The sequence below is a fragment of the Aotus nancymaae genome, unplaced genomic scaffold (assembly GCF_030222135.1).
Source record: "Aotus nancymaae isolate 86718 unplaced genomic scaffold, 86718_ANA_hifiasm-v0.15.2.pri h1tg000009l, whole genome shotgun sequence".
Taxonomy (NCBI): Eukaryota; Metazoa; Chordata; class Mammalia; order Primates; family Aotidae; genus Aotus; species Aotus nancymaae.
This window is the reverse complement of record NW_026988420.1, coordinates 10,706,933-10,722,023: the sequence shown is the minus strand read 5'-3', so window position 1 is coordinate 10,722,023 and position 15,091 is coordinate 10,706,933. Positions and strand designations below refer to the sequence as shown.

Below are 15,091 nucleotides of genomic sequence, written 5' to 3'. Positions count from 1 at the left end.
GTTGTAGAAATGAAAATGAGAAATCCTTTGTCATTTGCCTTATTATTTTGAAAGGAACAGGCTCTCCTAATAATTTTCTAATAATGAATGCTACATTATTATTGAAAAGTGATGCTAACATAAATTTATAAATTTGTAGCATAAAAATGTGTTTAACTGGTTGCTCAACTATTTAAAACATGGCTTCCTTCATTCTACAAATTTTGCTTCCTTTTCATTAACCTTTCATTTCTGACCTACAGTAGATTTTAAAACAACTTTTTTTTTTCCTTTCTCTCAGATTTCATAAGTATTTATTCATGGCAAAGAATTTTAATGTGACTCTTGTGACTGTTCTAGGGAAATATGAATATAATATTTTAAACATTTAAAGGGAAAATGGTGAAGTTTGTAAAAGGCTTGTTTTTATTTTGTCAATAATGAAAAAGACATTTCTTAACAATATCTTCTGAGTAAACTTTAAGGCAACAAACAGTTGTACACCAAATTAAATATTTAACATAATTAAATGTGAATTAAATTAAAATATAGCAATGTTGCCACAAATGAAGATTTTAAATCAAAAGCTTAGTCCTAGGTGAAATGATTTGACCAGCTAAAATTTGTCTTTATAGTTCTCCTGCTGGTACATTTTGTCATTTTGGGGTAAACTTCTCAGTCGCCAAATTTGGATGCCATTGGATCGCATTGTAGTATGTGCTGCTAAACTAGGTGACTCTGAAGTAGAGAGGAACAAGTTTGAGATTATGTCTGTTAGGAATTCATAGTCAGTACCTAGGAAAAGCTACCCCAATTCTAAAGCTAGATGGTCAAATGCTTGGGAAAAACACTCAAAGTCTAGCAAAACTTGAGCTCCACAAGTTCTAAGGACAACGTAGCAAATATCATGTAATCACATCTGGGGATAAAACAAGATAGGTAGTTTTAGCTCTGATGAGCATGAATTACAGAAAAAGGAGCTAAACTACAGTGATGAGTTATGACTACTCATCACTACTAGTGATGAGAGGGTGGGATTGATTCCTATCAGCTGGCCTGTGGTCAATGATTACTCAGCTCTTCCTCTCACTTTGCTCACTTTAGGTTTTTGTTTCCTTAAGTCTTCATAGTGGGCTCTATGGCCTTAATAAAAAGTGAATTTTATTTCTTAAGGCAAATTTAGAAAGCTTATTGTTCGATTTTCCTGTCTTCATTAACTAGGAAGACTGTACCACGTGCAAGGCATTTCTCACCACTTCATAACAGAGTACGCTAAATTCAGTTCTTTTGAGGAATTAGCATTCTTTCTGAAAGTTAAATCTGCAAATCTAAACATGCCAAATGACTTAAATAATAATAATTAAAAAAAGAAACTAAGTTTAGAATAACTTAAAACATCTAATTAAACATACTTGGTTTAATTTGCAGATAACTCGATTCTATGGTACAGTAAGTGAATATACCAATCTTCTGAGGCACATGGATTTCTATGTTATGCCAGTGGTTAATGTGGATGGTTATGACTACACATGGAAAAAGGTAGGAGAAAAGGCAAAGAAGACAAATCATGCTTTCCTTGGGGACCTAGGATATACAGGTTGAATTATTCATAGAATTCTGGATCTAGGCACAATGGCTTTATTATTAAACATTTTTCTTAACTTTTGTGAAAAATGTCAAATATATATAAAAGTGCACATAATTGTATAGTAAACTCTATCTACCCATCACAGAGCCTCAACAACTCATGACCAACTCATGGCCAGTCTTGTTTCATCTGTCTTCTCTCTACCTACTTCTTCCTTACTCATTTTATTTTGAAGTAAATCCTAGGTACCATATCATTTCATCAATAAATATTTTAGTATTAATTTCTAAAAAAGGAACTCTGAAAAAAATAACTATAGTATAATTATACCTTAAAAATTAACCATTTCTGAATATCATAAAATATTGTCAGTCTTTCCAATTGTATCATAACTTTTTTTTTTTTTTTTTTTTTTGAGATGGAGTCTCGCTCTGTCACCTAGGCTGGAGTGCAGTGGCAGGATCTCAACTCACTGCAATCTCAGCATCCTGGATTCAAGCGATTCTCCTGCCTCAGTCTCCTGAGTAGCTGGGATTACAGGTGTGCGCCACCATGCTCGGCCAATTTTTGTATTTTTAGTAGAGATGGGGTTTCACCATGTTGGTCAGGCTGGTCTCAAATTCTGACCTTGTCATCCGCCTGCCTGAGCCTCCCAAAGTGCTGGGATTATAGGCATGAGCCACCATGCCCAGCCTATATCATAACTTTTTAAAAAGTATGCTGCTTTGATTCCAGATCCAAATAAGGCTCTTACATTATGATTGGTTTATATGCCTTTTAATTCTATTTTAATCCATGGACTCCCATTCCATCTTTTGCTCTTTCTCTCTTTCTATTTTTTTCCATACAATTTATTTGTCAAAGAAAGAGTTTCCCATTATCAAGATTTGCCAATTGCATTGCCATCTTGTAGTTTAACATACTCCTCTGTATTTTCTGTTTAATCAACGTCGTGATTCATGTCAAATTATTCAAGCAAATTGAAATACTATGCTTTCTAATTTAAAGGGGGGCACATAGAAACATAGCTAGGTATATATAAGTTTATGAAAACCTACTTGAGTAGCACATATAAATACTAAGAGAAATAAGATTAGTTGGAATGATTGCAAACATGGAATTACACATGAATTATTTCATGTAGGAGGTAATTTATGCAGAAGAGATGGAAATGACACAGGAGATTGATGAAAAAGTCATCTCTGGTGAGAGGAATACTGTAGCTGAAAAGTTTGTAAATGGAGGTGGGCAAATGCCAAACTAAGTAAATGAGAATTACCTAGCATAATGCCTAACACAAATCTGGTGTCCAATAATTGGTCATATCTGTAAACTGATAATGAAGTATATTTACAGCTTAACCTGAATCACAGTAGAATTCAGTCACCCTTTAGATTTCCAACTTCCCAACTGTTCTTTGCATCATCACCCTATTATCAATTCCTGCGGTTTGAGAACTTAATATCCCCAGGACCTATTGTTGCCACTGAACCACAGGCCTGGGAGTGGTAGCAGCCTGAGAGGCTGCTTGGCAGAGGGTTGGTGAGAGTAGGAGAAAAGGGTGCTACATCATCTCAAACTCAGAACTTAAACAAAGTCTGTGCAACTCTTTACATGACCAGACTTTCCCAGTTTACCCCAAGAACCCAATAGGCAATTTGCTTTATATTTAAAAATCAGAGCAAATCAGTACAATTGAAGACGTCATCAGACTAGAGGTATCTTCACATCTCCACCTTTTCTAGCTCTGAAAGGGGAGTGGTAATTAACCTAAAGAGAACATTTTAACTCATGACTCAGTGCTGAGTTGCGATACAGTTATTTTGCTTTTCTTCGAAAGAGCTCAAAATGACCCTGTGTGTAAAATTAACGTAAAGGAAACAAGACTAAACAAGAAGGCTAATAAGCAGCCTAGTGGAACGAAATGAAATCTTTATTTGTATCAGTCAAAACTGATCAAATATTACCATTTTGTTTGGTTCAACTAAAATAGTCTGAATGGATGTGACTGAAACCCAGATAGCAATAGGGGCAGTGCAAAGGAATATTGCAGCGACAGTGATGTGATGAAGCAACTCTGGCTGCCCGATCTTTCAAATGCGTATCTTTCCTTGGGCCCTGAACGTGGCCACCCAGGTTGTCTGTTTGTGTTTTGTTTATGTAGAATCGAATGTGGAGAAAGAACCGGTCTTATTACGCGAACAATCGTTGCATCGGAACAGATCTGAATAGGAACTTTGCTTCCAAACACTGGTGTGGTAAGTTGTTGGCTTTATTTCTTGCCATGTCTCTTCGCTGAAAGGGTGATGTTCCCACAGAGAAAGGCCCATGAATTCAAATTAAATACAGAGCTGGCCTATCTGAATCAGGGAATAATTTAAATAACAAACGCTTAGGTAAATATAATGCTACGAAGGTTGACCAGAGTCAGCAAATCACTTTGGCCTCTCCTTTCTCCTGTTTCCCCATCTTTAAAATAAGAACATTGAATCAGTTCTTTAAGAGCCCTTTCAGCTTCAAAATTCTGAAATCTATTATCCTGGAATAATAAAGAAGTAACAGTTAAAGATCCTATTTTAATGAATGAAAACATTTATCATTAGAGTTTCAAAGACCCAGGATGGGGAGACTTCTCTTTTTTTTTTTTTTTTTTTTTGAGACAAAGTTTTGCTCTGTTGACCAGGCTGGAGTGCAATGGCACAATTTTGGCTCACTGCAGCCTCCACCTCCCAGGTTCAAGCGATTCTCCTGCTTAGCCTCCCGAGTAGCTGGGACTACAGGTATGTGCCACCATGCCCGGCTAATTTTTGTATTTTTTTTACTACAGAAGGGGTTTCATTATGTTGGCCAGGTTGGTCTTGAACTGCTGGCCTTAAGTAATCTGCCCGCGTCGGCCTTCCAAAGTGCTGAGATTACAGGAGTGAGCCACCACGCCCAGCCTGGACCCCACATTTTTAATTGTACAAGTAAATGTTTACTTCTATAGTGTTTGAAGCCTTTTTTTTTCACTATTCACTTCCTTAATTTCTTTAACAAATAATATAAAGAAAATATAAAAATTATTAAAATATTAAAAATAGTATAAAAAGTACAGTAGAATTTATCATTTCTTAATTTGAATCAGTTAAGGCATTTGGTGATGTTGAGTTATGCATTCAAAAACAGTCTGCTTTCAGAAGTTTCAAGATTTTTCAAAGAACTAAAAGTAGAATTACTGTTCGACTCAGCAATCTCATCACTGGGTATATACTCAAAGGAAAATGAATAGATCTACCAAAAAGACACATGCAATTGTATGTTCATCACAGCACTATTCACAATAGCAAAGACATGGAATCAATTTAGGTGTCTGTCAATGGTGAATTGGATAAAGAAAATATGGTACATATACCTCCTGGAATGCTACACAGCCATAAAAAAGAACAAAATTATGTCCTTTATAGCAACATGGATGCAGCTGGAAGCCATTATCCTAAGTGAATTAACACAGAAAATAAAGTACTATATGTTCTCACTTATAAGTGGAAGTTAAACATTGTGTACACACAGGCATAAAGAGGGAACAGTAGACACTGGGGACTTTGAAAAGGGGCAGGGAAGCAGAGTAAGGGGAAAGAATTGAAAAAGTACCTACTGGGTACTGTGTTCACTATTTGGGTGACGGATTCAATAAAATCCAAAACCTCAGCATCACACAATATATCCATGGAACAAACCTGCACGTGTACCCCCTGAACCTGAAAACAAAGATTAGTTTGCCTTTAGGGGAGTAGGTATTAGTTCACTTTTTCTTCCCACCCACTCAACATTATTTTTCATAGTATTACCTTTAAGAAACAGCTACAAAAGTAAACTAATATAAGGATGAGTATGCATCATCTGTATTTTTTGGAAGTGGGCACAGAGAGCTCCATGGGGCCCAAAAGGGAGAGAAGCTATTGTACCCACAGAAACATCCTCTTCTTCCCAGACCTAGACCCTACACAATCCTATGCACATAATTTTGCCTATTTCCTTTAAAAGAAGTAAAATTTCATGATTTTAAACATTTTATCAAAATTCCAGAGTACCTATTAAAACCTCACAACATTCAGCCTGGGAAAGCTGATTGACAAAACAAAAGAAAGCCAAACCTCACAACAAAGTACTTACCTTATTTCCTTATTTTTTCCCTGTCTAGTTTAGAAACCAATAACCATTACCTAGTACAGTGCCTGGCACAGGGAGGGTCCTCATAAAATATTAACTAAATGAGTTCATGAATGAATTTAGCTGCTCTAAGAGATACAGATGCAGTAGGAACTCAGAGGAAGAAGCAGTACATCCTGACTTAGGTTCCAGGGAATCATTTAGTGGTTTTTCCCTAAGAAACCACTCACGCTCCCAGAGGCCCAAAGGCTGCTGTGGCACTGATAACAGGCCAGGGATTCACAGAAGCAGCAGCGATGTAAAAAGAATCTGAGTAAATAGAGCTGACAGTTACTCAGCGCTGAGCCATCGACATAGTTCATCTCCTAGATTTCATTATCTACAAATCATGGATGGAGGAACCCAGACTGAAAACAGTGAAGTCCTTTCCTCAAGGGCATATAGCAAGTATGTGCAAGTTCATGGCAGAGCTGGGGTATAAAGCCAGGTTGACTGACTCCAAATTTACGAAATTCTTCTATATCTGACATTCTTCAGTTACCAGTTCCCTTTTGAACTTTTGAATTTATCTTCAAGCTCTTTTGGTGCTTGATTTCACTTAATATTTTTCTTGGTGAAGTCACTGTTATTTAATTTGGATAGCTAAGTAGTCAAAATATATTCTGTTATTGTCATCAAGAAATGTCTCAGCCCCCTCTTAGGTATGGTGCTATATATTGTTATGTATCACAAGAGTGAAAAACAGAAACAAGCAGCAAGCATACGGGTTTTAAATTTTTTAAAAATCCCCAATAAAATAAAAAGTAAGGAACTCTTTTTATTACCAACTGTCCCAGTATCTATTCAGTACAATGTAAGCAAGACAGTGAGAAAGAAGAATTTAATCTTATCTTTCTCATCCCTACAACTAGAATGTGCCCCTATGATTCTTTATATCAAGGATCTAAGAAACACCTCACTTACAATGGGAAGTGACATACCAAGCCTACTTACTCATTTTATGCTCCTCTATATTAAAATTGTGTGTGTGTGTGTGTGTGTGTGTGTGTGTGTGTTGGAGATGAGAGTGGAGGGTAGGTTGTAGGGGTGTCTTCATCTTCTCTGGCTACGATAACCAAATACCATAGGTTGGGTGGCTTAAAAAGCAATTTTCTCACAGTTGAGAAGGATTGAAAGTCCAAAATCAAGGTGCCAGCAGATTGAGGTCTTCCTGGGGATTCTCTGATTGGCTTGTAGATGGCTGCTGTCTCTCTGTGCCCTCACGTGGCCTTTTCTTTCTGCACAAACCTCCCTGGTGTCTCTCTGTATTCCTATAAGGGCACCAGTCACATTGGATTAGGGCCCCATGCTTACGACTTCATTTCACCTTATCTCCTTAAAGGTCTTATCTTTAAATACAGTCACACTGAGGCTTAGGGCTTCAACATAGGAGTTTTAGAAGGATGCAACTCCATTCATAACAGGAGCGCATTGTGAGAACCTTTGGTCTCAAACTTCCTAAGAGCACCACACATTTTCTAAGCGTTCAACTACAAAGGTTTTGCAACTGGCTTGAATGGAAAATCCTTTATTTCTTTTTCTAGGAGTGTTTTTTAAAGTTATTTTTTATTGTGACAAAATACGTGTAATACAAAATTTGCCATTTTAACCATTTTTAATTGTAAAATTCAGTGGCATTAAGGACATTCACAATCACTACATCTATTCCCAAAATTTTTTAGTTGTCCCAAAGAGAGATTTTTGCCTATTGTAACCAGTAGGCAATATCTCCTCATCCCTACCTTCTCCCCAGGCCTTGGTAATTTCTTATCTACTTTCTGTCTCTATGAATTTGCCTATTATAGATATTTCACAGTGTTCTTGATTCCGTGTCTACAGATCAAAGAATGCTTGAACTTGGAGGGATCCAGTGGCCCAAGTTCCTTTGAGGTACAGATGAGACCCCTGAGGCTGAGATGGATGAAGTAGTTGCCCAAATTAACACGACTGCTTAATGGTAAACCAGAGTCTCAACCTCAAGTTTCCTGCCTCTTCAGGGCTCTTTCTACCAAAATGCTTGAAATCTCTAGAATGACAGTCATAGGATAAGAATCTGAGGCTCACTGTCCAGCACAGTAGCCACTAATCACAGTGGCTATCCAGCGCTTGAAATGTAGCTTGTCTGAATTGAGACATGCACTGAGTGTTAAATACACACCAGAATTTGAAGACTTAGTATGAAAAAAGGAACATAAAATTATTTCAAGAATAATTTTTATGTTGGTTACATTTAAAATGATACTTTGTACACAGTTGGTTAAATAAATTATAATATTGAACTAATCTCACATATTTCTGTGTGTGTGTGTGTGTGTGTGTGTGTGTGTGTGTGTGTGTGTGGCAGAGTCTTGCTCTGTTGTCCAGGCTAGAGTGCAGTGGCATGATCTCAGTTCACTGCAACTTCTGCCTCCCAGGTTCAAGTGATTTTCGTGCCTCAGCCTCAAGTAGCTTGGATTAGAGGCATGTACCACCACGCCTGGCTAATTTTTTTTGTATTTTTGGTAGAGAGGGATTTTTACCGTGTTGGCCAGACTGGTCTTGAACTCCTGATCTCAAAGTGATCTGCCTGCCTCAACCTCTCAAAGTGCTGGGATTATAGGTGTAAACCACCGTGCCTGGCCTTCTTTTCATTTTTCTTAAAGTGGTCACTTGAACATTTAAAGTAAATGTGACTTGCATCATATTTCTATTAAACAACACTGGTCTGAGGATTCATATTAGGGCACCACTTCTCAATTCAATGGTTATGTCCTCCCAGACTTCCATCCCCAATATATAATCTAAATTCTCTAGAATTATATACTACATAAAAGGGCAAGAATATTCAAAGGTGATCAAACTATCAAAAATGGTTTATCCAATCACATTATTGGTTAAAAATGAAATACTTGGAAAGACCTTAGGTGTTCAGCACACTTCCTCTCAGAGAAACAAATGTTTAACAAACATTAATGTTGTGTTTATATAATAATAGGAAGAAAGCAGAATGAGCTTAAATAAGAAAAGTAGGCTCTGTAATGATAGTGAGTAGCCCATGGAACCCTGAGGCAGGGATGCAGTTAGACTCAGAAACAGACAGGAACTGGGCCTGGAGCCCTAGGGAGGCTCAGCAAATCCTTCCTCTCCCCTTCTCCTCTTTGTGGTGCACACTGGCTTCCTTCAGGTCTCAGTTCACATGATGATGATGTTGATGATAAACAGCAACAGTTATGAAACACATACACACTACATGCCAGGCAAAACACTTTGTATGAACTAGCTCATTTAATCCTCATTCAATCTGCATTTAATATATAATTTAAAAAATTTTGCAGATAAGGAAATTGGGATACAGATAGATTTTTAAAAATTAACCCAAGGCCATATAGCTAATAAATGTTAAAGTCAAGATTTAGAATCAAGTAATTGGGTGCTTAACAATATGCTGTATAGCCTCTTAGTCTGAAGAATGGTTACCACCAAGAATATCCAGATTGCATCTCCTAAAATAACAGTATTTACTTCATAGGGTTGTTGTAAGAATTAAATGAGATGTGGCAAAAATCTTAGCAGAGTTCCTGATGTACAGCATGTGCTCTGCAGGTGTCAAATGATAGTATTACTATTCTTACTGTCTGTTCAAGAGAGCAGCTAGACTGAGACTAGACTCTTAGTATTGATTTCAAGTTATCCTTGAAGGGATTCAGACTGGCAAAGCACAAGAATCAGACCGAATCCTGAGTCCTCAACTGTTTCCAGGAGGGAATAATCTCTTGTGGCAGATGTAGCTTGATGAGATTTCACTTTTGTGTATTAGGAACAGAGTGGGGAAGTGTTGGAAGGCAGGGTATTATCTGAAGTGATATGAACTATAATCTGTCAAAGGAATGAATGAACATTAGTCTGGCAACAAATATCACCATCCCATTTTATTTGCTAAACCACTTTAGCAAGTTAAAATTAGCACTGAAGGCGAACTTACATATTCTGAGTTCTGAAGTGAGGCTTTTCTTTTATGGGTGATATTAATGGGTAGGTTTAAAATTATAAATATCAGCTGGGCGCGGTGGCTCATGCCTGTAATCCCAGCACTTTGGGAGGCCGAGGCAGGTGGATCACTAGGTTAAGAGCTCGAGACCATCCTGGTCAATATGGTGAAACCCCGTCTCTACTAAAAATAAAAAAAAATTAGCTGGGCATGGTGGCGCATGCCTGTAATCCCAGCTACTCAGGAGGCTGAGACAGGAGAATTGCCTGAACCCAGGAGGCAGAGGTTGCGGTGAGCCGAGATCGCGCCATTGCACTCCAGCCTGGGTAACAAGAGCGAAACCCGTCTCAACAACAACAACAACAACAAAATTATAAATATCAGAAAAACTAAATCTACAGTGGATTAAGTAAAATGGAGTTTATTTTTTCTCACATAACCAGAAGTTTGGAAACAGGGCTGGCATCTCTGAGACTCTCTTAGCCACTTTCTCAAGGTTGCAAGGGACACAGGTGCTGGGAATGACTGTTAGAAGGTCAGCTATGTGGGCAGATTAAGTATTTGACTTCAAAAGAAACATAAACAACACTTAGTGGAAATATGCTGTTTACAGAGCCCTACCTAATCCATTCATCTAAAAATGTTGCAACATAGATATTAGGAGAATACATTGCCTGGAAAACCACAGATTAAAATAGTATGTGTATTCCCTCATAATTTCACCTTATCAATTTCGCTACAGAGGAAGGTGCATCCAGTTTCTCATGCTCGGAAGTCTACTGTGGACTTTATCCTGAGTCAGAACCAGAAGTGAAGGCGGTGGCTAGTTTCTTGAGAAGAAATATCAACCGCATTAAAGCATACATCAGCATGCATTCATACTCCCAGCATATAGTGTTTCCATATTCCTATAATCGAAGCAAAACCAAAGACCATGAGGAACTGGTAAGTGCTACTTAATTATTTTTCTCATTAGCATTTTGGAAATAAAATAATACTTAGTTGAAATCAAAAAGCATGGGAAAAATTTTGTCCTCTAGAAGGCAAATGATAGATGTTTTAAATCATGGTGTGATTCTGTTGAGAGTTGCCCTGGATCAGTGTTCACTAAGGGAATGTAAAAGAACATGCCTTACTCTAACAACATGCACTTTATTCCAACAACGGGCTCCCTAAGAAAATGTCAGACAAATTCCTGGAAGGTTAGGAAGGAACTACTCCGCTTGACCTGATCTGCATGTGAAGCCATATAAGCAAGGATGAGAGTTATGGAATCATACAACAGCTTTGTGGTCACTAGCTTCCTACAACAGCCCACCACAGATTAAGTCTCAACACAGCACTCACTGCTTTGGTATTAGCAGCAGGAATTGTTTATGCCCTGACTTCCCTGACCTTCAGGGTTTTGATCCTATTAAAACACCTCCAATTTTAGCACTGAGGCAAGAGTCTGTTTCTTGGAACATAATGAACAATACAGGAAGTTCAAAGAGGACTTACATAATCTGCTACTCCCTTAGCACTTTTTAGTCCCAGATACTGTATGTTTGGGTTGATGGCAAAAGATGCAAGGATTCTTGAAGGATTGTAGCTAGGCTTCAACAAAGCCTCATCCCAGATGCTCTTCAGATAGTGAAAGTGTTATGGCAACAGCCCCATTCTTGGGCGGGGACTAAATTTTAGGTAGTAGCTGGTTTCTTATTGACTCTTTTTTTTTTTTTTTTTTTCCTGGCTCTCTTAACAGAATAAAATATACTCACATTTCAGGAGCTAGCAATTGCTGATGACAAATATTAAGATTATTTCCATTTGCTGAAAATAGCCCATTTAGAAATAAATATACTTGATACTTGAGCTTTTTTCTTCTCGAGGGAAAACTCTAAAGGAAAGCACCTTTTAAAAGTATCTTTAAAGAAATAAAAGGAAATGTATCATGATTTGGGAAGTAGAATTAGTCTGATTATGCTTTTTTTTCATTACTGTCAGCACACATATTTGTTGAAAGCCATTACGTGTAAAATACCTTGTCAGTGGATGTCTAAAGAACCATTAGATAAAATCCTGCCCTTTAAGAGAATGTGTTATGGTTAGGGAGCTCAACCATTAGCAAATGTTACAAATAGCTGTACTCTAGGGTGACATAGAGTAACTACTAAGTAAGTGGCACAGATGGTACAACTCACTTCTGACTAGAATAGCAAAGGATGGCTTCATTAATGCATTCAGAGGGAAATGCTGAGATAAGTGAGGAGATAAAGTAGTTCCTGTCCTTGAGGAATTTACAATCTATTAAGGGTGGAAAAACCCAATGAATAATAAAGTGCTGTTGATGTCAAAGATTAGATACATTTTAGACAGGCATTGAAAGAGGATTTCTTTAGGCACACAGGGAAGGGAGGACCTTCCAAGCAGAGATGTTGTTCCCCATAAGAGGATGCAAAAGTGGAGGGTGATACCATCAGAAAGTAGATGAGGTTGGCTTGTGAAGGGGGTGTGAATGTCAGATAAATTTGTATTTCATTATGTAGACAATGGGGTTCCATTAAAATTTATTTTTTGAACAAAGAAATGGCATAAAATAATATCCACTGATAAATCTCTGAGTTTTTCAAGAGGGTCACAGTGTATACCATGATGCTAGTTCCAATTTCACAAAAGTTCCAGGTAAGTGAGAACTTCAGAACAGATTTTTGTAAGCTAGAACAAAATGAAGTCGAATTGGGGTCTTTGTTAATATCCTGCTCCATACCAGAGTCATAATCTTTTTTGATTTGATGAATCTGTGAAAGTCATTAGACATTTTACACAGAAGAAAATAGAAGTTGTGAGATGGATAAGAAGTGAATCATGCATGCATTAGGTGTATGTATGTGTTTAGAGACGCTGAATTTAAAGTTTGCTGATAATTTTGTTCAGAAATGGAGTACCTCTAAGCCTTTGAAATGTAGTTATACTATACTAAAAATACTTCACTTTCCATAATAAATGAATTCCCAAAAAGGCATGTGATAATTTTTTTCTGCAAATTAAAATTTCAATATATTGGAATAGTTTATGTTTAAAGCCACCCAATTGTGATTGCCACAAAGTGCACATTTTTAAGTTAATTTGTTAATCTTATTAATTTGCCTTTTGGGTGAATCTAGATTTTCTACAGGTACACTTTGATTCAATTATTGTATGATTGTTTTTTAGAAACTTCTACCTGTCCTGTTTCAAAGCTGCACATTAACTGAAATTCCATGTCTTCTTGCTTCCAGTCTCTAGTAGCCAGTGAAGCAGTTCGTGCTATTGCGAAAACTAGTAAAAATACCATGTATACACATGGCAGTGGCTCAGAAACCTTATGTAAGTATTTCTTCTTATGATCTTAGAGAACTTTGAGCTGCTAAAGAAATCTGTGTGATCTGCTTTTCTTTGTGTATTTAATTTTTCCAAATTAAATAGGGTCATATGTAATATATTTGAATTGTAATAATTAGGAACAGAAAAATAATCGCTATGACAATGCTGAACAAAGCTATATAAATAAATGAGTTACTGGCCAGGTGCAGTGGCTCACGCCTGCAATCCCAGCACTTTGGGAGGCTGAGGTGGAAGGATCACTTTTAAGGTCAGGAGTTTCAGACCAGTCTGACCAACATGGTGAAACCCCGTCTCTACTAAAAATGCAAAATCAGCTGGGCATGGTGGCGCATGCCTGTAATCATACCTACTGAGGAGACTAAGGCAGAAGAATCGTTTCAACCTGGAATGTGCAGGTTGCAGTGAGCCGAGATCACGCCACTGCACTCCAGCCTGGGCAATAAGAGCAAAACTCCATCTCGAAAAAAAAATAAATAAACATAAAATAAATGAGTTACTAAAAAGAAGCCAAAATGCTATTTAATACATTATATTTATCACAATAGAGTAGGAATTACAGAACTGGCATCATAGTAATGAGTGAAGCAGAAAAGTGCATAAAACTTTTGTATGATTCCCAGGGCCACCACGGAAGGTTGTGCAGGTTGTATACTATACTAATCTAGGGCATCCCATTTGCATCAAGCATTTTTTAGTGTTAGCCTGTCCCCAAGACTATAGCTCATAACACATTACAGTTGATTGTCTTTAATATACATTACACAGACAAGAGCTTGTGACAAACTCTTAACAAAAAGTTTTGATTAATTTTTGCTGAAAGATATTTATTGATGAACTCCTATCTACACACAGTGAGAGGGCAGACTGATTTTGCCCTTTTGAAGTTTGAAGGGAGATGGGAAAAAGGAGCAGAAAATAAACCTGTAACCAGGCATCAGAAAACTACAACTTGAAGGTCAAATCCAGGTTTTTCCATTTTTTTAAATGGAAAAATCAAAAAGAGGCCAAGCGCGGTGGCTCACCCCTGTAATACCGGCACTTCGGGAGGCCAAGGTGGGAGGATCACTTGAGGTCAGGAGTTCGAGACCAGCCTGGCCAACATGGTGAAACCCTGTCTATACTAAAAATACAAAAATTATCTGGGCATGGTGGGGTGCCTGTAATGCCAGCCACTCAGGCAGCTGACACATAAGAATCACTTGAACCCGGGAGGCAGAGATAGCAGTGAGCTCAGATTGCACCACCACTGCACTCCAGCCTGGGTGACAGAGCGAGACTCCATCTCAAAAAAGGTCAAAACTGTATTTATAATGAACACTAAAATATGTATACATTTTAGTTAACATGCATTAAACTGTAATAAGTCTTCTGGTAATTATAGTTTTCATGTGATGCTCCCCAAACTGTATTAGATAGATGCTAAAATTATAAATTAAAATTTTGGGTCAGATTTTGCCATATCCTGGACTCAATTTACCACTCAGAAAAAAAAAAAAAGAATGTTAGATTATTCAATTAATGGGGTTGGAAAAGCTAACCTAGAAAAAAATTAATTGAATTATTAACATGTCTTTCACCAAAGTAAATTTCAGGTAGAACATATATTTTCATATGAAAACTCTGCATAAATGAAATTGAAAGCTCAGTAAGGAGAAAAAAACTCCTTATGAAAGGAGAAATGAATGAAAGGAGAAAAAAAGGTCTACATGCCAAACAGAGCTAATAACATTAATATTGTTTTTATAAGCAATTGATAAAATGAACCAAGTAGAAAAATGAGAAAGGACAACTAATAGAAAATATAAAGATGGTCAATAAATATGCCAAACAAAATGAGCAACTCACTGATAATAAAAAAAAAAAAATCAAGACAGTTGGATATTAGTTTTCACCCGTAAAATTATCAGAATTCATAATTCCTATTGATGGTATGGGAAGGGGAAGTGGGCAAATTCACATCCTGCTTATGGAGGTATAAATTAATTCAGTTCTTTTGAAGTCCA

At 37.2% G+C, this 15,091-nt stretch overlaps 1 protein-coding gene and 1 long non-coding RNA gene across 4 annotated transcripts in view; one reads left to right on the top strand and one right to left on the bottom strand.

Annotated features, from left to right (window-relative positions):
- The window catches only part of LOC105725939 (uncharacterized), a 58,929-nt gene that overhangs the window by 42,690 nt on the left and 1,148 nt on the right, over positions 1-15,091 (bottom strand). The window lies entirely within an intron of this gene.
- CPB2 (carboxypeptidase B2) overlaps positions 1-15,091 on the top strand; it is a 58,019-nt gene that overhangs the window by 41,868 nt on the left and 1,060 nt on the right. For both annotated transcript variants that reach the window (XM_012465170.3, XM_012465169.3), the window contains 4 exons: positions 1,408-1,518; positions 3,732-3,825; positions 10,465-10,667; positions 12,983-13,070. In XM_012465170.3, the coding sequence (XP_012320593.1) occupies positions 1,408-1,518; positions 3,732-3,825; positions 10,465-10,667; positions 12,983-13,070 (496 nt within the window). The remainder of the gene's footprint in view (positions 1-1,407; positions 1,519-3,731; positions 3,826-10,464; positions 10,668-12,982; positions 13,071-15,091) is intronic.